This window comes from Planococcus citri, chromosome 2 (genome assembly GCF_950023065.1).
Source record: "Planococcus citri chromosome 2, ihPlaCitr1.1, whole genome shotgun sequence".
Classification (NCBI taxonomy): domain Eukaryota; kingdom Metazoa; phylum Arthropoda; class Insecta; order Hemiptera; family Pseudococcidae; genus Planococcus; species Planococcus citri.
Window position 1 is genome coordinate 50,997,778 of NC_088678.1, and position 26,721 is coordinate 51,024,498.

The following is a 26,721-nucleotide window of genomic DNA, read 5'->3' on the forward strand; positions in this document are numbered from 1 at the left end:
TGCAAGTGTACTTACTCATTTAATTTAAGTAGGTAAACAAGTTGAATTAATACGAAAAAAAATCAACACAATGAATTACACGCAGTTTATAGGTACATATTTTCAAATTGATTTTACATAGATAGGAACTGAATCTAGGTTATACCTTTGCACATTCGATCATGATTGGTAGTCTTTTCGAATACGTAGGAACTCACTAAAATGAACACGAGTCTTACACTCATATTTTTTGATTTAATACTGTAGGTAGGCAGTTGCTCGATGAACCAAGCACGTGATTTTTATTCAAGTAGAAAATTTCGGATCGAAGGTTGATTGGAATGAATTGATATCGAAGTTCTTAAATCAATTTTTCTTCAATTGTTTATTTCTTTAAGCAATATTTATTCGTGATTCATTTTCAGATATGATTAATTTACCTGTTGTTAAATTTTAGGGTATTTTTAATTTTTTTTTTTTTTTTAAGATACCTACGCGTACTATTTACCAAAAATTTAGAATCTTCGCGTGCCTTCTGGTCATTTGAAAAAAAAAAAGAAACAAACAGATAAATGACAACAACAAAAAATAAATAAACAAATATTACCAGATCCAATGTATAATTAGTTAGCTTAATATATCATATTAAAATGTCAAGTAATTCAGAATTGGCGCAATGTTTGAAGTTTGATATTACCTACGTTCATTCCTTACATCATACATGGAATAGGTAACAATCTATGAATTTTTCAGCCTGGAGAAGAAAATCCAAGGTTGAAGTAAGCGCATTGAAAATGGGCTGGTGATGGTTCATGTCCGTATGATAAGAAGCAGAAGATCTTTTTGTACACATATCTAATCATCAGTTGATGTATGTACATTCAGACCACAATATTTTCATAAAATTTACGTCTGTGATAATTTTGTTTGAGAATAATGCATATCAGCATATATGTATACCTAAGATAGGATTATTAACGATTAAAGTTGTTTTCAGCATTCAGTCAGTTTCCTATTTTGATAGCTCATGACATAGTAGTATTTGCTTATTTCGTCAATGAAAGCCAATCATGAGTTTACTGATAAGTAAGCACGGTACACTTTTTCGTGTATATTTTGTTAACATTTAGATCATCCAATGTCTACTGAACGGTTTTCTTGACGTCTTTTATTTAAGAATTTTTAACGTGCGTTTTTTTAAATTTAAGAAAAACAAAGAAGTATTCACCTGAATCAATATGTCGCAGACACGTGTTTTGGTGAGTATTATCAACATAAATTACTGTAATGTAGATATACCTATTTGTACTTACCTTCAAGTTGCAAGAAAATAATATGACTAAATTAGAACTGTTGAGTATTGTAAGAGTAGTTTAAAATATTGAAGTTTTGTTTAAAATGTTATTTATGGATTCTTCTCTTTTAGATAAGGAAAAAATAAGATCAGGAGGGTAGTATGGTTGTATTGGTTGTGATAAAAGTAAAGAGCAGATACAGTATAACTTAGTAAGGGATCATTTAAGAAAAAATCAACGAGACTTCCCTTAGGTCAGTGTACCAATAGTTTCCTTTCTTCAGATCATCAGGGAGGGATGTAAACATATTGTAACAATTCTGTTTTTTTGGTCATCAAAACTTCTATCATTTTGGCTACTGATAAGCCCACGTGAAATTGGACTCGATTTCAAGGTAAGCTGAAATTCCAGGATTGGGATTACTTCAAAAAGAGGATTAAGGAGATTCCTGGCACCCATCTTTTACAGCATCAAAAAATCAGATCTAGGAGTACTTTTTAATGGACACATTTGTAGAGACCACGAAATTATTGTTTACCGAGTTCTCAATTTAAAAAACATCTTGAGCAAACAACACTAAATTTGATAACGATAAGTTTTTTTTTCCCATGAGACCAATGAATAAATAGGAGTACCTAGATATACGAGAATTACCTACCTACTTTTATATAATTTTAAACTTTTTCTCGTCATTAATTACTTTATAATTTTCACAGCTTGTAATATGCACATTCTTCCTAGCCACTGTCGCCATACACGTCATCGGTTTTCCCGAACCTGATATTGGTAAACCATCACAAAAAGTCAAAGTTGGTATTGGTCGACGTTTTTGCAATGGCCTGAAAATTGGTTTACGTAAAAGCGCTTTAAGAAGTGCACAGACCGTATGATTTGTCCATGTCAATTCGGGTTCGAACAAATTACAATTAAATCGTTTACATCAGTATGACGTTTAGATACCTACCTATTTTTAATTAGATATCGTATAATAATAGTCTTATAACTATGCAAAATCTTTCTCTAAAATTTTAACTTTTTTTTGCCGATACTGATTTTCTTATTGCAATAATTTCCGAATCAACAATAATTAATTATGACCGCTTAATAAATCTTCAGCCTTTAGATATGAATTTAATATCAATTGTAGATATTATCATGCAATAATAATATATTCTTTTAATCTACGATTTACATGTGTTTCCACTTGCTTAAGCTCAATCAAGGAAGACCAATGATAGAATAATAAAGGTGATAACGCTGGAAAGTAAAGTATTTATTATTTTGTCAAAAAACGGAGAGGAAAGTGGAAGAGGGTTGATTTTATTAGATACGCCATACGCCTCAAAAATGGCCAAGTAGAGATTTTATTTCTCGAAAAAAAGTCGAATGAAAATTAAAAAACTCTAATAAAATTTTCAAAGGTTAAATAGCATAATTAATTATTCCACTGAAAATTTAGAAGAATCGACTAATGATTTTGACTCAAATGAAGGGGAGTGAAGAGAGTAAGGTGAAATGGGAAAAAATAAGCTTACATGTGGTTTGTTTTTTCAGTATTCTCAGAAGCAGCTCACAAGTAGGTAAGTACTAACCTTAAATTTCCTTAAAGTTTCATATGCTTACTCTCTTTTGAAAATCTTAATTTTAAAAAAGAAATAGGTACTTTGGTGTGAAAAACAAAAAAGAACCTTTTCTTCTGATTTACATAACTAGATTTGAAAAAATTTCTCTCGATAAGAACGAATCTTCAAAATTTTTAAAAGACTTTCTAGGGTGATATGGAAGCATCGCTACTGATCTTTGAAAGATAAAAAAAATCTCAAAAAATACTCCGATGAGCAAAATTTTAATAGCTAAATTTTATTTTGTGAATTTTGAAAATTACAATTTGGATGAACAAGGGAATCTCTCGAGATGTCCATCTTCGTCGATTTGAACATTACATGACCAATGACCGTGATTTTTGGGAAGAGCATAGTCTGAAACTCCCATAACAAAAATTTCAGCTACCAAAATTAATTTTTCGATTTTTAGGTGAGGTTTTAAAAATCAAAAATTGACCATTTTTGACGAATCATGCTTTTTAAAAAAATGTAGCCAAGCTTATCAAGTCCCTTGAACCGAATTTCATCATTTCTGGCCACTTCGCGGAGCTTCCAACGCGATATTCCATTTCTGCAGAAGGCGTGTAAATGAATTTGGGCAGCTAAAAATCGTTGAGTTGTGGCTCATTCTCGGATATATTCAAATTTGAGCCGATTTCCAGGCGGACATCTCATGAGTGTTTCTTTCTGACCAGAATGTTTACGATGAGGAGAGAATTTTTAAAAAATCAAAGTTTTTCTGTTTTTAGGAAAATTTTTGAAATTTTACCTTCACCCAAAATCCGAATTTAACCATTTCAAGCCATTCAGCGAAGTCTTCAGCGTGATTTTCGATTTTTCCAGATCGCGAGGAAATCAATTTGAGCAATTAAAAATCGAGTTGTGGCTTGTTCTCGACTTGCTTAAAAGATTTATCCTCATTTGAATCGTTTTCCTGGACCAAAATTAAATTCAATGCCTAAAATTTTGCGCGGTAGGTATAGTGTATTTTTGGATATTACATTTTAGATGGATGGTCTATGGTATCCCTTGTTCATAAAAAAAGTGGTTGAAATCAAAAGGTACACGACTTATGATCATATTTTTTGGTAGAACTGACATGCAATCACCTTCTCAAAACATTAGCATAATATTGCACAACATAAAAGAAGCATCTTTAGGTGAATATGAACGTGTAATTATCTCCCACAAAAAGGCAAACTCGTTACAAAAACTTACGTCAGCGTTTTTCCTGTTGAGTAAAAAATAGCTTTCACGTTTTTTGTTTCATTGCAAAAGAATACAAATGGATTTTGTGCGGAATTCACGTGGCGACGACTCGTTTATTTTTTCCAACTCATTCATAAACCATGTGTAGTGTACTGTACTCGAATATACATATAAAAAAAAAATACAAAAAATACAAAAAAGTATACATTATAGCACAAGGCAAAGTATTTAGGAAGTTGGATTGACACTTATTCCTCTACGGAGGGAGAGAAAAAAAACACGAAAGCTTCGCGGGTATTTCACTGTCGTATGATGAAAACTTTGTGCACATTTTTATATCTACATAATAGGATGAAAAATTTCCTCGCTTCTAAATGTTTGGCTGGTAAAATTTATAGTTAGAGGCCACGAACTGAATATTTATTAGTAAAGACTTGTTTATGGGCTTATTTTTTTTTAATATGTGCTTTAAAGAGGGATGTGCTCGTGTGTAGAGCTAAGACAGCTGCACATGGTGTCAGCTTTAAACGTTGAATTATATTATTTACTATACACAGACACACATAAGAAGTTTATTTTTTATTTATTTTAAAACGACTCGAATGGTGTGAAAAATAGGCATTGTATATTTTTTACGAACTTGCGATTCATTTGTATTGGATAGGTATATATGAATTCATATATGGATGGTTATAGAGGTACCTTAGGATGATATTTTAATACGTACAAACATTGTCAAATACCTACACTTCTCCATGCACGTGCTAACAATACGTAATTAGGTATATATCTACACTTTTCCTCACATGTGATAAAACTTATTCTCTCAAGTTCTCGAATGTCATATCAAGATACATCAACATTTTATAATACACAGACACCGCGAATTAATAACATTTTCACAACTTGCTGAAATTTTTGATGTCTTCTCGAAGCGGAACAAGTTTTGTGTAAGTTTTTAGAACCTTACCTTACCTTACCTACCTACCTGCCTTAATGATATGCAATATATGTCTTGCAGGTAATTTATAAACTTCTACACTTCAGGTAAGTAAGTATATTTTCCGATATGTATTATGTATGTAGGTACTTTCATATCACGAGTCTCATACACTACACCTACCTGTGCCTATAGATATTCAACCCGCAATATATTCTGGGTGTCTCGATGGTCCTGTACTTCTTCTATCTCGCGTTCATAAGTTTGCCGACCTTGGGATTTGAACCTCATAAATATTGCAAATAAGCAATATTTGCGTATCATTTATTTCATATCTACGATATTATAGTTTGTTCAATTGCAGTGCTGAATTCAAAACAATCTATACGAACGTGATTGAATTCGCAATCGCAACAAAGACGCTAAAAAACAGTTCCTCAGAATTTTAGCAACAATTTATTACAAATATAAAAAAGTTGAACTTGAAATAAAAAAATTTCTGCTTTTCTCAAATAGGTAAGTAATTGGAAAAATGAAAACTTCCAGAGTTTTCATGCTTTACAGCATTTTGCACAGCTAAAAAAATATCCCAACTGACATCATATACATTAAATTGTTGATTGAATTTTCTAAATATTTAGTTTCATTTTCAACATCTGAAGAATTAGATATTGAGAGCTTTTTGAGAAACAAGGAACCAGTGTCATTTCATCGTGGACTTCATTCACTGTGGCGATGATGTGGAAATTTATTTTCATCAATGATTGATTAGTGATTACCATACTTATGAGATTAAATTTTTATATGCAAATGAAAAAACTGAAAAAACTGAGTTTCATAATTTTGTTTTTCTCTATTTTTTCCCACAGAATTCTGGATTTTTCTTAAGCATTCATTCTTGTGATAGAAAAACTGCAAATTAAAAATTAATCCGGAGTCGATAGGTACCTACTTCAAATTCTGTTCAAAATCAAAAGATTACCAGTTATCAGGGCTGCATACCGATAAACATAAACGGTATTGGTACCAGGTATTGGTATTCAGCATACAGTTCTCAAAATGGTATTGGTATTTCGGTATTCTCCAATACAGATATCGAATTTTGGTATTTTGGTATTGGTATTTTATTATGTTGTGGATTTTTTTTCGGTATCTGGTATTGGTATTGGTATTGTACCAATATAATACCGAATAAAAAGTGTGTTTTTAGGCCAAAATTAACAAAGTTTTTTGAATTTTTTTTAGAAATTACACTTTTGTTCTATTTGAACACCTCAATTTGCGAGTTCAAGGTTCATCATTATCACTTACAAGCTTTTCAATATGAGTAATTTATTAGTTATTTTATTTATAATTTTGTAATCAATCAAAAAATTCAAAATACCACAAAATTCCAATACCAAAATATACCATTGAAAATTATTTCGGTATTGGTATTTTGGTATTAATACCGTTTCAAAAACGTTATCGGTATTTTGTAAATTGGTACTTCATCTGTCTGCTAATTGGTATTGGTAAAACGGTATTCGTAAATTTTTTCAAAATTTGCCGGTATTGCCGGTATTGGTATTTTGGTACTTATATCGGTATGCAGCCCTGCCAGTTATTTTCTGTTAATTACCAGTAATTTACAACATATTGTCAGTAATTGAGCAATTTACCAAAAATTATCTGAAATTCTCCAAATGTTACCTATAAATTACCTAAAATTACTGACAATTTACCAGAAATTACCAGTAATTTACCAGAAATTACCTGTAATTTATTAAAAATTACCTGTAATTTACCAAACATTAGCAGTAATTTACCAAAAATTACCAAAAAAATTACCTAAAATTATAGGTAATTTACCAGAAATTACAGGTAATTTACCAGAAATTACAGGTAATTTACCAGAAATTACAGGTAATTTACCAGAAATTACAGGTAATTTACCAGAAATTACAGGTAATTTACCAGAAATTACAGGTAATTTACCAGAAATTACAGGTAATTTACCAGAAATTACAGGTAATTTACCAGAAATTACAGGTAATTTACCAGAAATTACAGGTAATTTACCAGAAATTACCTGTAGGTTGTAATCTACCAGAAATCACTAGTAATTGATCAGAATTTACCTGTAATTGACCATAAATTACCAGTAATTTACCAAAAATTACCAGTAATTTACCAAAAATTACCAGTAATTTACCAAAAATTACCAGTAATTTACCAAAAATTACCAGTAATTTACCAAAAATTACCGGCAATTTAGCAGAAATTACCCGTAATTTACCAGAAATTGCCTGTACTTCATCAGAAATGACTGTAATTTACCAGAAATTGTCTGTAATTTACCTTACTAAACATTACGTGTAATTTACCTAACATCAACGGTAATTCATCAAATAGTACTTATAAATTACCAGAAATTACTTGTAATTTATCAAACATTATAAATGTAATTTACCAAAAGTTGCCTTAAACCATTCCCACGACTCAATTGAAAGGAAATTTTATGCTCTATAATTTTGTTCCTTTTTCTTTGCAGGATTCAATTTTCTTTTTCGTCATGACTCTTGAAAACTTAGGAAACGATCTGTTTCTGGCGTTTCCTGTAACAATGAAACAGACTTCATAACGTCTGACTTTTATTTTTTGCAAATTACTGGCAATCTTCAGTAAATTACCTGCAATTATCGGTAAATTACGGGTACCTAATTCGTGATTTTATGGCAAATTTCAGGAGAAAAAATGATCATAATTTCCCAAAACTTTGAAGAATTAAAAAAAAAAGTTCAAATTACTATAATTATTAAATGCTCAAAAATAACTCAATAACAATTTTGCAAAACTTTTGAAAACTTGTGGAGTATCTATCAATTACACTCCAATATTAGATTTAAAGCAAAAATAACTTCCATGATTTCAAAACGTTCCCTGTCAAGGAGATTTTATCCTCATTTCTAAAGAAATTGGGACCTCCAAAAATACTAAGTATTTCCCCACTTACATCGAAATTGACCCTCGAAATGTGATTCTAATTGCAATGTTTAGGATATCTTGGAAACTTAAAAATTCTGTTGGAACGAGCCCCAACTTTTTTACTGACCCGCTGGACTCTTTTTGTGAGCTACTTGAAGATCAATATCGAATACCTGATTACCTGAGTACCTAGTACCTACCGCATAATTTTGCTCCTTTGGTTCGTATGGTCAGCAACCATAACTATTCACTTCGGTAGTTTGGGTTGCTGTATATTATTTGTAGAGTTATTCGACTCATCGAACAGAACACGTGCTACATTACATAAATATTCATGAGTAGGTAAGGTATTAAAAAAATATAAATTCTCAGCTCAAATGAACACATACAAAATTTATTCAAAAAGTAAGTATAAAGTTTTGCAATTCCAGAGTGTTGACACTCGCTTACCTACCAATGGAAATGATTAATATTAAAAAAAAGTCGTAGCAGTCTGCCGCTACGTAAGAGCCAAATTTTTGTGCCACAAACATTGAGGGCTCTTGAACTACTCGCACCCTCGCTTCGCTCCTGTGCTGTGCTTCGCCTGTTTTTGGGGGGACTCTGTCCCCCCTGCACCCCCCTTGGGCTTCGCCCACCTACCTCCTGTGCATGCTTTTTTTCATGTTCTACGCTTCTCTTGGACTGCTCGCACCCTCGCTTCGCTCCCGTGCTTCACCTGCATGTGGAGGGACGTTGTCCCCCCTAAACCCCCCTTGGGCTTCGCCCAACTCTCTCTTTCCGCTGTTTCCTTCTTATGTTCGCGGGGGGACTCCGTCCCCCCTGCACCCCCTCGGGCTTCGCCCAACTCTCTTTTTTCTCTTTCGAAAAATGTGGTAACAAACCAGTCTTGACCCTGATTTAGGTAAAATGGGGTTGGAAGGCTGAAACCGGCAAAAGGCACTTCGGGTACATCCTCCCAATGTACTGTGAAAATTTGGACCCCCCCCCAGTCACTTTGGAGGGCCTGTAAGCTTGGCTAAACGTCAAAAAACACATTTGACCCTGGAAAGGGGTCAAATAGGGTTGGAAGGTTGAAACCTGCAAAAGGCACTTTGGGTACATCCTCCCAATGTACTGTGAAAATTTGGACCCTCTAGGTCAATTTGGAAGGGCTGTAGGCTTGGATAAATGTCAAAATTTTCAAAAAACACGTAAAATTGATGAAAAAATCCACTTTTTTGACTCTGGAGAGGAGTCAAATGGGTTTGGAAGGTTGAAACCTGCAAAAGGCACTTCCGGTACATCCTCCTAATGTACTGTGAAAATTTTAACCCTCTAGGTGAATTTGGAGGGGCTGTAGGTGTGGCTAAACGTCAAAAAACATGCAAAAATCCACTTTTTTGACCCTGGAGAGGGGTCAAATGGGGTTGGAAGGTTGAAACCTGCAAAAGGCACTTCCGGTACATTCTCCCAATGCACTGTGAAAATTTGGACCCTCTAGGTCAATTTGGAGGGACTGTAGGCTTGGCTAAACATCAAAATTGTCAAAAAACCCGTATAATTGATGAAAAACTCCACTTTTTTGACCCTGGAGAGGGGTCTAATGAGGTTGGAAGGTTGAAACCTGCAAAAGGCACTTCGGGTACATCCTCCCAATGTACTGTGAAAATTTGGACCCTCTAGGTCAATTTGGAGGGGCTGTAGGCTTGGCTAAACGTCAAAAAACACGCAAAAATCCACTTTTTTGACCCTGGAGAGGGGTCAAATGGGGTTGGAAGGTTGAAACCTGCACAAAAGCACTCAAGGGGCACCCTCTCATTGTATGCTGAAAATTTGGACTCCTAAGGTCAATTTTAGGGGTGAGGGGGTCAAAAATAGGGGTCAAATGTTGTTTTTCCCACCTTAATCAGAGTGGGGATGACCTAGGAAACTGAAATTTGGATATGTTGATCACAATAAGAGTACTGACCAATGGTATAATTTTGGACTCTTTTCATTTTTTTGGGGTCATATTATGCCCCTCCAAAAAGATGACCTTTCTGTAAAAATGTGGTTGGAAGGTTTAAACATGCAAAAGGCACTTCCGGTACATCCTCCCATTGTACTGTGAAAATTTGGACCCTCTAGGTCAATTTGGAGGGGCTGTAGGCTTGGCTAAATGTTGAAATTTTCAAAAAAACACGTTAAATTGATGAAAAAATCCACTTTTTTGACCCTGGAGAGGGGTCAAATGGGGTTGGAAGGTTGAAACCTGCAAAAGGCACTTCGGGTACATCCTCCCAATGTACTGTGAAAATTTGGACCCTCTAGGTCAATTTGGAGGGGCTGTAGGCTTGGCTAAACGTCAAAAAACACGCAAAAATCCACTTTTTTGACCCTGGAGAGGGGTCAAATGGGGTTGGAAGGTTGAAACCTGCAAAAAGCACTCAAGGGGCACCCTCTCATTGTATGCTGAAAATTTGGACTCCTAAGGTCAATTTTACGGGTGAGGGGGTCAAAAATAGGGGTCAAATGTGGTTTTTCTCACTTAAAATGGGGTGGGGATGACCTAGGAAGCTGAAATTTGGATATGTTGATCACAATGGAGGTATTGACCTATGGTATGATTTTGGACCTTTTTCGTTGATTTGGGGCCATATTATGCCCCTCCAAAAAAATGACCTTTCTGTAATTTTGAACTTTGACCCTCCCCACTGCAGGGGTCAACTCTAGCTCCCAAAAGAACCCTATTGTCCAAGTTTTATCCCATTTCATTCATTAGAACGTCTCTTGATTTAAAAAGTAAAAAATTCAAGTTTCGGTGAAACTTCTATATATATATATATATATATGTCGCCTCGTACAGTACAAGTCGCGAGGCGGTCAACTCCTACAGAACTTCTCGCGCCTCGTCGTTTGTGCGGTAGACATTGACTGTGGACCCTCAACTCGAATGAACAATGTGGCGAGGCATATTTTATTTAATTTAGGATAGATGCCGCATTCATTTTGCACAAGTTTAGTTAAACGAAGACTAAATTTCCTCCAATGTATGCTTCACGTGGCACATAGGTACTGCATAATGGTCAATAGTCATCACAAATTCGCGCCATTTCACTACCTTGAAATTCGCATGCTTCACTGGAGGAGTGAACGAATTTCTTGAAACGTTATTAACAGCAATATAGCGACGTCTTATCAACTTCTTTTAAATGTCGCCGCACTAAAAACTGCTGTCCTTGGATTACGCACCTTCCATTATAGACGACGAGATGTTTTTTTAATATTTGAAATGAAATAACAGAATTTAACTCCAAATTCGAGTGCATCAACCTCAAATTAGGAAGAAACAAGTTACTTAACAATTATTCGTAAATACAAGTATTTTGCCCAAAATTGGTAAATTTTCAACTACGAGGTTGGGTGTTTGAAGCATTTTTGGAGTGAAATAGACTCCAAATTCGAATTCAACGGCCTACAATTAGAGGGAAACTTGTTACTTGAAATTTTTACGAGGTATTTTGCACAAATTAGGGTAATTTTGATTATTTCAAAATTCTTTTTTAGGTACAATATTTTAAGGAAACGAACAATTTAATCGAAAAAACTGTAATATTCGGGGAGCCCACTTAAGAATAAATTGCACCCCCCCCGTCGATCCTCCGGGTCAACTTTTTTCTTAAAGGGGGAGTCCTAAGGAACATTTCTAGCCCTTGTGCTCAAAAAAAAAAGTGGCCCTACTTACAAAATGGAGGCCATTTTGATTGACAGGTCAGCCGAAATCTCAGATTTTGCGTTCCAGCATAACTTGCTCAACATTTTTCAAACTGTACAAAAGTAGATCGAAAGATCAAGCAAACATTTATCACCTGTCAAAATTTCAAGTGCCAAAGTGCGTTTTTCGATTTTTGGTGAATTTTTGAAAATCAAATTTAGGCCAAAAATGTGGGAAAAAATCAAAATTTTACCAAATTGACCAAGAAAGCTGAAATTTTGGATATATCCTATTTTCGACATGCCAAATCGATTGGAAACTGTTTCAACCCGTTTTGAGCAGTTCTGGAGCCTCCAGTAGATTTTTGAAACTCGAAATTTCCACAAATTTCACTAAAATGAGTTGGAAAGCTGAAATTTATTCTGCAAACTAATTTCAATACGCTACGAAGTCAACTGCAGGAGAATTTCAAGTCGTTTTGGAGCCTCTAGCGATTTTTTGAAATTTACTGGAGCCTCCAGTAGATTTTTGAAACTTTAAATGTTCACAAAATTTCATCAAATGAAGATGGAAAGCTGAAATTTACTCTACGCTTCAATTTTAACACCCTCTGAAGACGACTTCAGGTAGGTTCAAATCATTTTGGAGCCTCCAGCGCCTTTTCGAAAATTACTGGAGTCTCCACCAGATTTTTGAAACTTGAAATTCCCGCAACATTTTACCTAATGAAGTTGGCAAGCTAAAATTTACTTCGCAAACTAATTTCAATACGATATGAAGTCGACTGCATGGTGGTTTCAAATGGTTTTAAATGGTTTTGAAGCTTCCAGCTACTTCTTGGAAATTTCAATTTTCCAAAAAACACCATAAGACCTCTCAAAAAGTGACTGGAAGCTCCAAAACGACTTGAAATCCACCAGCAGACGAGTTCGTAGCGTATTAAAATTACTTTGCAGAATGAATTTTGACTTTCTAGTTTCTACCTGCGTTTGATGAAATTTTTAGGAAATTCAAAGTTTCAAAAATCTACTGGAGGCTCCAGAACTGCTCAAAACGGTTTGAAGCAGTTTCCAATCGATGTGGCAAGTCGAAAATAGGGTATATCCCAAATTTCAGCTTTCTTGGTCAATTTGGTAAAATTTTGATTTTTCCCCTCATTTTTGGCCTAAATTTGATTTTCAAAAATTCATCAAAAATCGAAAAACGCACTTTAGCACTTGAAATTTTGACAGGTGATAAATTTTTGCCTGATCTTTCGATCTACCTTTGTACAGTTTGAAAAATGTTGAGCAAGTACTATGTTGGAACGCTAAATCTGCGATTTCGGCTGACCTGTCAATCAAAATGGCCGCCATTTTGTAAGTAGGGCCACTTTTTTTTGAGTACAAGGGCTAGAAATGTTCCTTAGGACTCTCCCTTTAAGAAAAAAGTTGACCCGGAGGATCGACGGGGGGGGGTGCAATTTATCCTTAAGTGGGCTCCCCGACTACAATTACAAATCTTGTTCAGCATGACGAGTACTGGTGGAGTAAGGGCCTTTTAAATTTTAATCGCCTATTCTATTATACCTACTTCTAGAAGTAGGTAGACAAAAGTAGGTAATTTACATGTGAAACCCCCCTATTCCGTTAGTATTTGACATGATAAATAACTTTTGTTATCATCATTTTTTCAATTAATTGACCCCTGCCTACAATAGAGAAAAAAAGATTTTCAAAAAAATCAAAATTACTCAAATTTGCGCAAAATACCGGGGAAAAAAGTGAAAGTGATGAATTCCTCCCTAATTGTACATCGCTGAATTCGAATTTGACGTTTATTTCGCTCCAAATATAAACAAACCACCCCTAATAAGAAATTCACCCCAAAATACATCCCTCCAACCCTAAATAATATTTTTTTGAAAAAAGGGTTTGGAAACCGTTTGATGATGTATTGAGGAACTTGTGTAGAAAATTTCAGCTTTTTCTGATCACTAGAACTTGAGAAATCGATTTTTTTCAACAGTTTTGACAGATTTTTGCGTCGTGAAGAAATGTCCAGTACAACTTATACAATGTACCTAGATATTTCTCGCATACGCGAAAAAGTTACAAAAAACGTGTTTTTTGGCTATATTTTGGGCTCAAATTGTCGGATCGTGCTGAAATTTTGTACAGTGATGCACCTAAGCATTACTGATGTGCATGTGTACATTTTTTTCAGAAAATCCTGTTTTACTGTGCAGGGGTTGAATTTTGGGGTTATTTTCAAAATAGCGAAGCAGGGTTGATTTTTGGGGAACAATAGAATCCAAATTCAAGTTCAGCGACTTCAAAATAGGGGGAAACTCGTCTTTTTTCAACTGTTTCGCAGAATTTGGCCCCAAATTGAGGAATTTTGAATTTTTAAAAAAATTATTTTTTACTCTATTATAAGCAAAGAGCTCCTTTAATCGAAAATATGATAATAACATAACTTGTTCAGCATGTCGAGTACTACTGGAATACGGTGGTTTCGATTTTTCATCTCCTACTTTCGTCTACCTACTTCCTATCAACATGGGTAGGTATGTGAAAGTGGGAGATTACAATTGGAAACCACTGTATTCCAGTAGTACTCGACATGCTGAACAAGTTATGTTATTATCATATTTTCGATTAAAGGAGCTCTTTGCTTATAATAGAGTAAAAAATAATTTTTTAAAAAATTCAAAATTCCTCAATTTGGGGCCAAATTCTGCGAAACAGTTGAAAAAAGACGAGTTTCCCCCTAATTTGAAGTCGATAAACTCGAATTTGGATTCTATTGCTCCCCAAAAATCAACCCTGCTTCGCTATTTTGAAAATAAGCCCAAAATTCAACCCCTGCACAGTAAAACAGGATTTTTTGAAAAAAATGTACAAATGCACATCAGTAATGCTTAGGTGCATCACTGTACAAAATTTCAGCCCGATCCGACAATTTGAGCCCAAAATACAACCAAAAAACACATTTTTTGTAACTTTTTCACCTATGAGAGAAATATCAACTGAAGGTATACAAGCAGTACTGGACATTTCTTCACGACGCAAAAATGTGTCAAAATTGTTGAAAAAAATCGATTTCTCAAGTTCTAGTGATTGGAAAAAGTTGAAATTTTTTACACAAATTCATCAATATACCATCAAACGGTTTCCAACCCCTTTTTTCAAAAAAATAATATGTAGGGTCAGAGGGATGTATTTTGGGGTGAATTTCTTATTAGTGGGGTTCTTTTATATTTTGGAGTAACATAAACTCCAAATTCGAATTCGGCGATGTAGAATTAGGAAGAAATTCGTCCCTTCTACTTTCCCCCCCCCCAGTATTTTGCGCAAATTTGGGTAATTTTGATATTTTCAAAAATCTTTTTTTCTCTATTTTAAGCAGGGGGGGTCGTTAAATCGAAAAAATGATAATGACAAAGGTTGTTCAGAATTACGAGTACTAGTGGAATACATGGCTTTTAAATGTAAATTTTCTACTTTGATATACCTACTCATACTGATAGAAGTAGGTATACACAAGTAGGTAATTAACATTCGAAATCCCCATATTCCACTAGGTCTCAACATGCTGAACAACTTACGTCATTATCATTTTTTCGTTTAAAGGAGCACTTTGCTTATAATAGAGAAAAAAAGATTTTTGAAAAAATCAAAATTAGCCAAATTTGGGCTAAATACCATGAAAAAATTTAAAAGTGACACGTTTCCCCCTAATTCTTGACTGCTGAATTCGAATTTGGAGTTTATGTTACTCCAAAGTATAAAAGAACCCCACTAATAAGAAATTCACCCCAAAATACATCCCTCTGACCCTACATATTATTTTTTTGAAAAAAAGGGTTGGAAACCGTTTGATGGTATATTGATGAATTTGTGTAAAAAATTTCAACTTTTTCCAATCACTAGAACTTGAGAAATCGATTTTTTTCAACAATTTTGACATATTTTTGCGTCGTGAAGAAATGTCCAGTACTGCTTGTATACCTTCAGTGGATATTTCTCGCATAGGTGAAAAAGTTACAAAAAATGTGTTTTTTGGTTGTATTTTGGGCTCAAATTGTCGGATCGGGCTGAAATTTTGTACAGTGATGCACCTAAGCATTACTGATGTGCATTTGTACATTTTTTTCAAAAAATCCTGTTTTACTGTGCAGGGGTTAAATTTTGGGGTTATTTTCAAAATAGCGAAGCAGGGTTGATTTTTGGGGAGCAATAGAATCCAAATTCGAGTTTATCGACTTCAAATTAGGGGGAAACTCGTCTTTTTTCAACTGTTTCGCAGAATTTTTCCCCCAATTGAGGAATTTTGAATTTAAAAAAATTTGAAATTTGCGCGAATCGCTGTATTTTGTCATTAATTAACCACACGAGAGCGAATTTCGCCATTTCCAGCCTTTCTTGGGCCTCCCTTTAATTTGTGGATATTATTATTACGAAAAAAGCTGGTCAAAAAATCACTCTTGAGGTGTCCGCTCCAGAATCGGCTTAAATGTGGATAAATTCGTTAAACAGGTCGAGTATAACACACAACTCGATTTTTAGCTGCCCAACTTCATATTCACGCCTTCTGGAGCAAATTGAAAATTCTGCAGAAATTTCAAAATCGCACTGAAAGCTCTAGAACGGCTGGAAATGGCGGAACTCGGCCTCAGGGGGTTTGTTGTGTTCGAAATACAGCGATTCGCGCAAATTTCGAAAATTTCCTCGCAAACGGTAAAATTTTAACTTTTTTGGATTTCTTATTATGAAAAAAGCAGGTCAAAAAACCACTCTTGAGTTGTCCCTCCCAAAATTGACACAAATGGGGATAAACTCGTTAAACAAATCGAGTATAACACACAAATCGATTTTTAGCTGCCCAACTTCATATTCACGCCTTCTGGAGCAAACTCAAAATTCTGGAGAAATTGCGAAATAGCGCTGGAAGCTCCAGAATGGCTGGAAATGGCGAAATTTGGATTTGGGGGGTTAATATCAATTTTAGGACTTATTTTGAACATTTTTATTGATCAAGTACGTACTTTTTTAAAAAAATCATAAATCACCAAAATAGTCAATTTTGGATTTTCAAAAATTTGCCAAAAATCAAAAAATGAACTTGGGCAGCTGAAAATTTGGATTTAGGGGTTTCAGAACATGCTCTTTCCCAAAGTCGCGGTCCCGTTCAAATCGGAGGCGGACACCTCAAGAGGTTCCCTTGTGAGTAGTTATCATTTGAATGAAACCCTTTGTATTCCACTGGTACTCGGACATACTAAACAACTTTTGAAATCACTTTTTTTTATTAAGATACTTACTTTTTTAAAGTAGAGCGAATACCTAAGTATTTTTTTAAAAATCAAAATGAGTCTGTTTTTACCAAAATACCACAAAATAATTTTAAACTGACAAGTTTCCCACTGATTCTAGTCTGCCGAATTCGAATTTGGGGTACATTTCATTCCAAATGTGAACCGAGCACCCCCGACTCACAATGAGAGGTGGGGGTTGGTTTCTGGAATGCAAGAATCGAAAGCAAAAAATACTTCGAGATCTAAAACTTCAAGCATAAATATTTTTAAAAAAAAAACATTTCTCTGTAAGTTTAAATTACTCTCGTAATTTTTCTCGTTTTTTTGTTCTTGGTCATGAAATGAGTACCTATTTCAGTGCCTACATTGAATCACGCGGTTCATTTTTTAATTTAGCGCCAAATAGCAGGCGATTACCAACACGTTTTCTATGTTTCACCAATATCCTGTTATAATTTTAGCAGTCAACGTTCTTGAAGGGCATTCAATCAGCTGTGCCTCGATCAGCTGGACATGAGAATAATAGTCACACACAGGTACTTTTCAACTCGCCTACCGCAATTAAAATATTTAACATACAAGAGCCCTCTGTTGAAATTGAGAAGTACCAAATGTGTTTTTTTGAATCCATCACTGTCTACAGTACATATGACGAGGCATCATGCCTCGCGACATGTGTAGTAATTTTACTATGGACATGTGGCGAGCTCGCGACTTGTCCAACTCGCGACTTGTACCGCAATTTTTTGCATGGAAACTCGCCAAATGTGCGGCACAGACCAACCTATATATATATAAAAACTGACACACCGGGAATCGTCTAGTTTGAGCTTAAAACGTTGAGAACTATCAAAATTTTCCATCCCCGACCTTTTTATCCAAAGTTGGGCCTACCGCAATAGCCATCATTTTTTACAAAAATTTGGCTAAAAATACGATGTAAACAGTTTTCATCTCTCTCATAGGTAGGCACCTCAACTTACTCAAGTACTTCTTTCCTTTCAGATATCCGCCTACTAATGTTGCTTTTTAACTAATTAATCAATCCATCTACATAGGTAATCAACTCGTCGCCAAATGCAGACAGAACCGATATTTTCATTCGGTTAGTATGAATCAATGATGCAAACTTTTAAAAACAAAATTACCAATTAATTATCGGCGTTGTGAAAAGTATAAACCAACGACTTGAACAGTATAAATTTTAAAATTCGGATGTAATTAGAACACTGTTCTTTACGACTATACGTATACATTAGAATAATTAATTTCTTCTAGACAATACTGTTTTCTTTTTTATAGTTTCGATGAAGATAAATGAGACTAAAATTTTCTAATACTCTTTTGAACTTGCAAGGTTGTTATATTTAATGAAAAATATAGGTCCTACGATGTACTTAAGACCTTCCTTTTATTTATTTTATTTTTTAAAGTATTTTAAGTACTTGTATAAAACACAACAAAATCTTTCGAGATTATCACTTTTTTTTTAAACGACCGCTTAATTTATTTGGCCATCTATTCTAGGTACCGAAAATTATTACGAAATTCCTTCGACTTGAGTTATTTAACACAGTTTCGTAAAATACTTTCACCGAAGAAAGTTTTCTTCGTATCTCGCCAGCCTATACCTAATTCCTGCGATGTTTACAATGAAATGACCCATTGCTACATTCATAAATCTTGAGGGCGAAAACGTTGTAAAAATTAAGAAAAAATTATCAATTTCCACTAATTTAACAAATTAACCATTAGTTTTAATTCTAGTTTGAATTTTACGACTTTTTATCTTCAGATAGGAGGCCTAAGAAAAACACAAGCTGCCATAACGCTACATTTAAGTACAAATCTCATTAAGAAAATTGAAATTTGCCTTCTTTACATAAAAGGATTATTTCTTTAGTATTTTTCAATTAAAATGCAAATATCAACAAGAGAATACGAATAGTTTTTAAATTTCCAGACTATAAAGCCAACGTACGAAATAATACAAGTAAGGAAACCTGCAGCTCGACTTTTGGGAATTATTTTTTTCTTCCAAGTTGAAATTTCCAAATTCAAGGATTAATTTTCTCGCACAAATTTCAAATTAGAAATTTCGCATTGTTTTTTCTCACTTACAGAAAGAGAACAAATTTTAAACGAGTGTTGCCCACGTATTCAAACTCGTAATTTAGTTACCTAACCTAAGAGTTACGTTAATGCAAGTAATTAGTTTTCTTTAGGATAACAATTCGAGACTCGAGAAGTTCTCATGCGTATCTCGTCTATATTGTGAAAATTTCGTTGGTAGAGAAAAAAAAACGTTCAATTCTTAGCTTCATCGTCGAATCATATAAGATTTTTAAATTTTTAAACCACGTAGAGAAATTTTTACGATACACGATGCTAAATTATAAAATGTAATTTCGTCGCTGGGGCAAATTCCTCGCAACTTATATATTACGTCGCTCGTCTGAACACTTATCCGAGTAATTTGCGAAATGTTTCGATGTAAAGTTTTCCACTACGTTGACAGAAAGACATTGTCTTGAGGAAACATATCATCAACAAACTCTCGACGAATACTTTCATCAAATAAAATCGATAAAACACTCATATCAGATTAACTGGCGTATAGAAGCAACAAAAAAAAAGTAAAAAAAAAAAAACTTCATTTATACTGGGATATTTATGCAAAACAATCTCGCAAACAACGCCTTGAAATGGGATTTATTTAAAAATCAAAAGATATTTGCTGAAAACCCGAAAGTGGAAATCTCTTTTAATTTTTTATCTTGTACCCGCGTTACTTATCTATACTGAAAAAAAACTTATGTCATTTGCAATGTTTTTCAGAAAACAAATGATTTTTTTTGCTGTTGATAGGTACCTAAGTAAAAGTAGGTAAATGCACGTGGTTTTGAAATGTGTGAATTAAAGTTTCCATGAAGTAGGTATAACAGAGGTATTTTTTTTTCTGAAACCGTCTGATACCTACACTTATGTCAACATAACTTTTCATCAGAAAATTGTAATTTTTCTGTACTACTTGTTTTAAACTTAAATAAATACAGATAAAAATCTAAAGGAGTGAGGTGAAAGAGAATAATTTTTTGTCTACGTAAATACCTACCTAATTTATTCAACAAACGTCATGATGTCATGAACACCATTAAATGCTTGTTCAAAAAAAAAAAAAAATGCTGGTGAATTTTTGAAAAATTCAAACGTTGCCTCGTTTTCCAGGAAAAAGACAAAATTGTATGATAGGTATGAGGTTGAAAGTGAAAATTTGGTTCATATACTTAGCTGCGCCATTTCTGAGCTCTCAAATTGATTTGTCATGGTTCAGTGATTTTTTTTGATTTTTCAGTAGGTAAAAAATTACCATGAAAAAGGCAAAAACAGAATTGAGGATTTGGAACTCAATTTAATTGAACACCCTGTTTCTTTCAATCTGACTAGCGTATATGGTTATAGTTTTGTGCATTACCGGTAATTTCTTGTAAATTACCAGCAATTCCTGGTGAATTACAAGCAATTCCTTGCATAATGTATACCAGTAATTTTTCACAAAGAACCAGTAATTTCTTGTAAATTATCTAGTAGTTTGTGAATTACCCAGTAATTTCTTACAAATTACTAGGATTTTCTTGTAAATTACCAGTAAATTCTTGTTATTTCTCGTAAGTTACTCAATACCCAGTAATTTCTTGTAAATTACCCTGTAATTTCTTGTAAATTACCAGCAATTCCCTGTAAATTACTCGTGATGCCTCAAAGAAGCAGAAAAGAGTGAAAAATTGCTTTGAACAGCATCCCAGTATAATGCTTCTATAACAAAACAGGAATCCTAAATTTTTATTTATTGTTGATTTCTGTTTTCAAGTTTAAAGCGTGAATTCAAAACTCAGGAAAAAAACAGTTGAAAAATTCCCAAAATATGTGCTTATTATGGGTAGGTATACAATACATTATCTCATCATGAAGTTTCCTTTTCCTCATACTTCACGAAAAAATCCAATTTTTGTAAAACATTTCCCAACATTTGAACTTCTCTCAGACAAACAGTATAATTTATAAAAGAGAAGACATCTTATGTTTACATCAAGTACGAGTTGTTAAGAGAAGATTGAAATTTGACTCGAGGCTTCAGAACCCAACAGCCTACAAAATCAAGTCGAGTTGATTCAATATAATACCAGAATTTAGAAAATTAACCAAATTTTTATTCTACCTAGTTCATCAGAAAGAAAATTTAAAAAATGCATTTTTTCAACTATACTAAAATTCTTTGTAATACGTAAGTACATATCGAATTATTCATACACTTGGTCATCGATGAAAAATAATTGACACCTACCTAAGCACATTAAAAAACAAAATTCTAAAATATATTCACAAATTTTGCAGTTTGGTGAAAAATACAACTGCAATTTGAAAATTTTCTTTCAACGTGTACGTATATTTTATTCTCGGGTAATTTAAATATACACGTATGGAATCATAACAACGTATTTATGATGAAAAAAAAAGGTACGACGGTGAAAGAATAACAATTTTAACAAATTTAGAAAACGTTTTCGCGTTCATGGTTAAAAATTCTCCGTCTCTTTCAGTCGTAGACTGCACACAGTGTACAGTATTGTAGAAGTGACTTTTCTCAAGATTTAAATAATGCAATAGGTAATAAACTAATAAAATGTCACAGCACCAAAGAAACACCTACGTGTATTCAATGAAAAAGTCCAGAGCTACCAATTTTATAAAATCAATCTTATACATACACTTATAAGTATTCGTTTCTATGCTTCATACAATGTATGACAAAAGGAAAAATCATTACTTATTTAAAATGTGCTTAAATGAAATTTACCTAATATGAGAACCAGCAGCACGTGTAAATTCACTGAATAAATTTTCAACTAAATACTTAGATCGCAACTTGCACCAAGTAGGTAGTAAGTCGAATTAACGTACAACTTGTAATTAAACGCAATTCCAGGCAAATAAAACTTTCAACTATGCATATACAAGTAGGAATGTACTTTTGTCTGGTACACTACACATTTTACCCTACTCTACATTTCACGTATAATGTATCTACCTATATGATGAAAACTTGAATATGTAGTAATAAACTTCTCACACTTCCACATGGCAAATTTCAGCTGACAATTCTGCTGACTAAATGGTTTATATGTATGAAGAGGAAAAACTTTGTCAATATTTCGAACAGCATACCAAGTACCAACTATAATACTAAGTCGTACTTTAATACGGGAAATTTTTAAGTCACCTTTACCTACTAATTAAATTTACTCGTAGCATTCGCGGATGAGTACATACTTAATTTCGTTACATACTTTTAGTGATTCAACGTACTACCTACTATCTATTTAATGAAAATATTTTCTTACTTAGTAACTTTTTAGCCTTTGGGAAATTCGCAGAAAAGTTTGAAATACCATATCTGGTCGCATCTTCAGGTCGTCGCGCTGAAAATACGAACGTATTTCTTTTCAACTCGTATCAACATTAAACGTCGTTTATTAAAATTGTTATACCAAGTTTACAAAATATTTACTCGCGGTAAAGAACGTATAAAAATCAAATATCTGTACACAATATTAAATAAACCTAATACATTTTCTTTTTCTCCCATACAATAGAACATATACCAATAAAAATGCACATCGATTTCTTTAACAATTATTCGTAGCTTCGATACATAAGCGAGCTTTCCTTACATAAACACAATTCGTTGGAAGAATTATAGTGTATCTTATACTACGAGTACGTAGGTAGGTATAGAGTATTATATGTAGACCCCCACAGCCTATATTATTTATTTTTCTATTGTAAATCAAACAAAATGCCTTGCCAAGAGCTGAAACTAGCTGAAACACACGTTCCTTCTGTTATCTTCGAGATGAATTTTTTTCTTCTTCTTTTCTTACATAATCGATCATTTAAGTAGAAACGTTCAACGTTGGTTTGTTCTTTTACGACATTTCGGTATCAACTCGTGCACGAAAATTTTCACATCAGTTTTCCATCAGTTTTCCATCAGTTTTTCATTCCGAGATTTATTTTATTTGGTTTTCAATTAAAAAATGGTAGATATTGTTCGAGTTGAATTGATTCCACTCGTTTTGCCATTCTTGATTAACATAATTTTTGATTATTTCTTCGTAGAATACTTGAGAATTTTGACGTAAGTAGGTGATTAGAAAGTTCATCATCTTCGAAACCGTTTCATATTTTTGAAAAAAAATTAGATGGAGGTGGAGGAGCTAAAGCGAATGAGATGACATCTAAGTATGCAAGGCCTGCGGGCACGTGTTCAATGGACAAACATTCAGGAATTTGAAGGAGCAGATGAGATTTGAAGGTGATGAAAATGATTTTGAATAAGTTTCTGATAGTAAGAAAGGTGTACATACTTTGAAAACTATATTACGAACTAGGTAATCCAAATCGAGTTTTGCTAAACTTCAATATTCGAACTTCCGAGTTCTGCAAATCCTGGCATAAATTTGATATTTCGTCAAACCAAACTATAGGTATATTTCCTAAATTTCAGGAGCTAATTCAAGAAATGTTAGTACTTAGGTAGATAGGTACACAAATTGAAAGTTTTGAGTATGAAAAAAAAAAAAACACACAAAAACGAAAATATTTTTTTAAAACAAATATTTCAACAAGAAATAATTGAAACAAAAATCAATTTCCATTTGCATCTCTGTATTTTAAAGACATTTTTTCGAAATTTCTTCCAAAGGAATATTGTACTCCAACAGTCATGAAAATGTTTGGATTGGGCAAAGGAGAATCGGAAATGACCTCAATGTGCATCATCAGCAAAAGTTGTAGCTGCTGAAATTTATTTTTGGATTTTTGGCGAATTATTTTTAATTTGGCACATTATTTCGTACAAAAAAAAAAAATTAAAATTTGAACAAATTAACATGGCAGGCTGGAATTTGGTTTGTGTCCTATTTTCAACATCTCCAGTCGATTTGTGATAGTTTCGAGCAATTCTAGAGCCTCTAACGGATTTTTGGATTATCATATTTTCAAAAATTCATAAATTCAAAATGAAATTCAACATCCAACTTCAAATTTTATGCTAAAAGCCAAACCCAATTTAAATTTCAAAGTTGGTACTTTTTTTGTTCAGCATAAAATATGATTCAAAAATCCATTCCCATTGAAAAAATTATATTTTTGATTATTTTAAATTTTTTTTGAATTATCCACTTGCCAAAATGAACGCTTTTCAAAAAAGTTTTGTGTATTATACGCGAAAATTGCATATTACGAGTGGATTACAGTAGCAATTGTCTTCTAAAAAGAAAAAGCTTTGAAGAAAATGAAAGCTTAGTTTTTTTTTTGAATTAAAATTTGCAGAAATCCTACTTTTTCATCAAAACTACTCAGAAAAATCTGTTTGTTGTCAAAATGATCAAAATGAGTAAAAGTCAGCTGTTTTCTGTCAAAATTTCTAGAAATTATTCCTTTTTTTGTTGCCAAAAAAGTGTTTCTTTTTTTGTTAAAGTTGCAAAATCAGAATTAACAAATCGTCTTACTTTTTTTGTCAAAATTGCAAGTAATCCTACCTTTTTATAAAAGTTAAAAAAAACATGTTTTATCAAAATTGCCAGGATTTGAAAAAAAAATCAGGTACTTACCACCAAAAACTCTTGTTTGTTTGCCAAAATTACAGAAAATTATACCTTTATTTGATCAAAATTTCAGACAATCTTGCTTCTTTTTTTTTTTTTAGCAAAAAATCAGTTTTCATAAAAATTATTTACTCATTAAAAGTTCTACTTTTCCCCCCAAAATCCTAGAGAGGCCTGTTTTTTTTTCTTGTCATGATTTTCCTAGAAGTCTTACCTACCTACTTTTTCCTTGCCAAAATTGCATAAAAGTTTGTTTTTTTGTTTTTTTAAAACCAAAATTGCAATAAATTTTTACATTTGGAAATCAATTTTTGAAGGGAAATTCATTCAGGGGTACAGTCGTCCGAGAAATATCAATTTCGAAAATCGGATCCAGAAATTCAAGTCATGAAAAAAACGTTTAGGAAAAATTTGTTTGGAGGAATGGTCATTCGGGATGATGGATTTAGGAAGTTGTCCCAGAATCATTGTGAATCACTGTATAGGGAAACGGAGTCTTGACTTCAAAAAAATTACTCAAGTCTGAAAATGAGCCTTAAAAAATTTTCAAGTTAGTAATCGTGAGATGAATTTTCAGTTCTACTTTAAATTATTGTGATCAATTTGAAAAAACCTTTTTTAAAAAAAATACAACGAGCTCGTTTACTTACATAAATTTTTAATTTTGGAAAATTGCGATAGTAAAAAACGATATGAACTTTACATTTTATAAAACCTAAAAATTACACGCTTCCATCATATTTAATGGACTATAACCTGCAGAGACACATTTCTTACTTTTTTTTTTTGATAGAACAATACGAGCATTCTGATTGCAATTTGTACTCAAATAAGTGGGTAATTTATTTCATCACACATATTTTCCCAATATACGTATACGTAGGCAGAGGTACTCGTTCAAGCACAAAATAATACATATTACACGACGACGTACACAAGTCTTTTGCCAAACTTCACACAGATGAATAGAGGAAACTTGCAGAAACGGTTGTTGAAAAATCCGTTTACCAAACAGACATCGCGGCTTTTAAATAATCTAAATCGAGCTACATTTCAACTTCACGGTTGTTTTACTCGGTGCTGAAAAATTAAACATCCATTTCAGCATTGTTCGCGGTGATCGTTAATCATTTTTACACCTTTATTTCAGTTACAAAATAGGTGCCATTTCGTTGAAATATTACGTTTTCTTACTAAGTTGGTAATTTTTTCAGATTTACGGTATTGCTTACGTACGCTGCCGGAAAAAAATTTATAACGTCGCGTAAGCCGGTTTAACTAACCGTAAAATAATTTACAAATCGAAACAATCGTTGCTGAAACCATTAATAAAATAGGAGCTCTTAAACAAGGTTCTGCTGAACTACATAAGGTGACGTTGATACTTTTACAATGAGGACCATATACCCTGGTATTTGATAAGGTGTCGGCAATCCTCGTTATGAATAACGTTTCCTCTTTACGGCATTTTAACCTGGTTGTTACTAAAACACAATTTATAAAACCATGCCTGGCGCTGTAACAAGCAAAAAAAAAAAAACCAAATAGGTATACGAATAAAGTAAAAGAAAATAAACGCAAAAACCGTATTAATTAGAGGTTTTAGTATGAGGTTCACGTACTGTACATGTGTTCGCAGTTACCTATTTTCAAAATACCTTCATTAATTTACCTTTGAACTTGAAAACATACATCAACCGGTGCTCTGGGCGACTTTCCGTATTAAAAATCTAGCCTTGTTTATTCGAATATAAGTAATGTATCCGTATGCGTTATATTGAGTTAACTGGCCTACGTATATTTTTTCTTCTTCGCAAATTCTATTATTTGGTATTTCATTTTTCAAATGGGTACTTGCACGATTTTTATATGAATACGGTCGAGCTTTTCGACAATATACGAGTACGTTACCTGCACCCATGTATCTAATATTTTCTATAGAAAAATATCCCATAATGCCTTCCTATAACCGACTAATGTGTATATTGGCGAAAAGCTAATAATCAATCATCGGAATTATTACTTTCCACAAAGTACCTGTATATGGTACATATATTCTCTTTATGATGAAAAATTTTGATT

At 33.3% G+C, this 26,721-nt stretch overlaps 1 protein-coding gene across 1 annotated transcript in view; it reads right to left on the bottom strand.

Annotated features, from left to right (window-relative positions):
• Positions 1-22,485: 22,485 nt before the first annotated feature.
• LOC135836368 (uncharacterized) overlaps positions 22,486-26,721 on the bottom strand; it is an 85,069-nt gene continuing 80,833 nt past the window's right edge. The window contains exon 5 of the mRNA XM_065351162.1: positions 22,486-26,155. Coding sequence (XP_065207234.1) covers positions 25,918-26,155 — 238 coding nt within the window. The 3' untranslated portion in view covers positions 22,486-25,917. The remainder of the gene's footprint in view (positions 26,156-26,721) is intronic.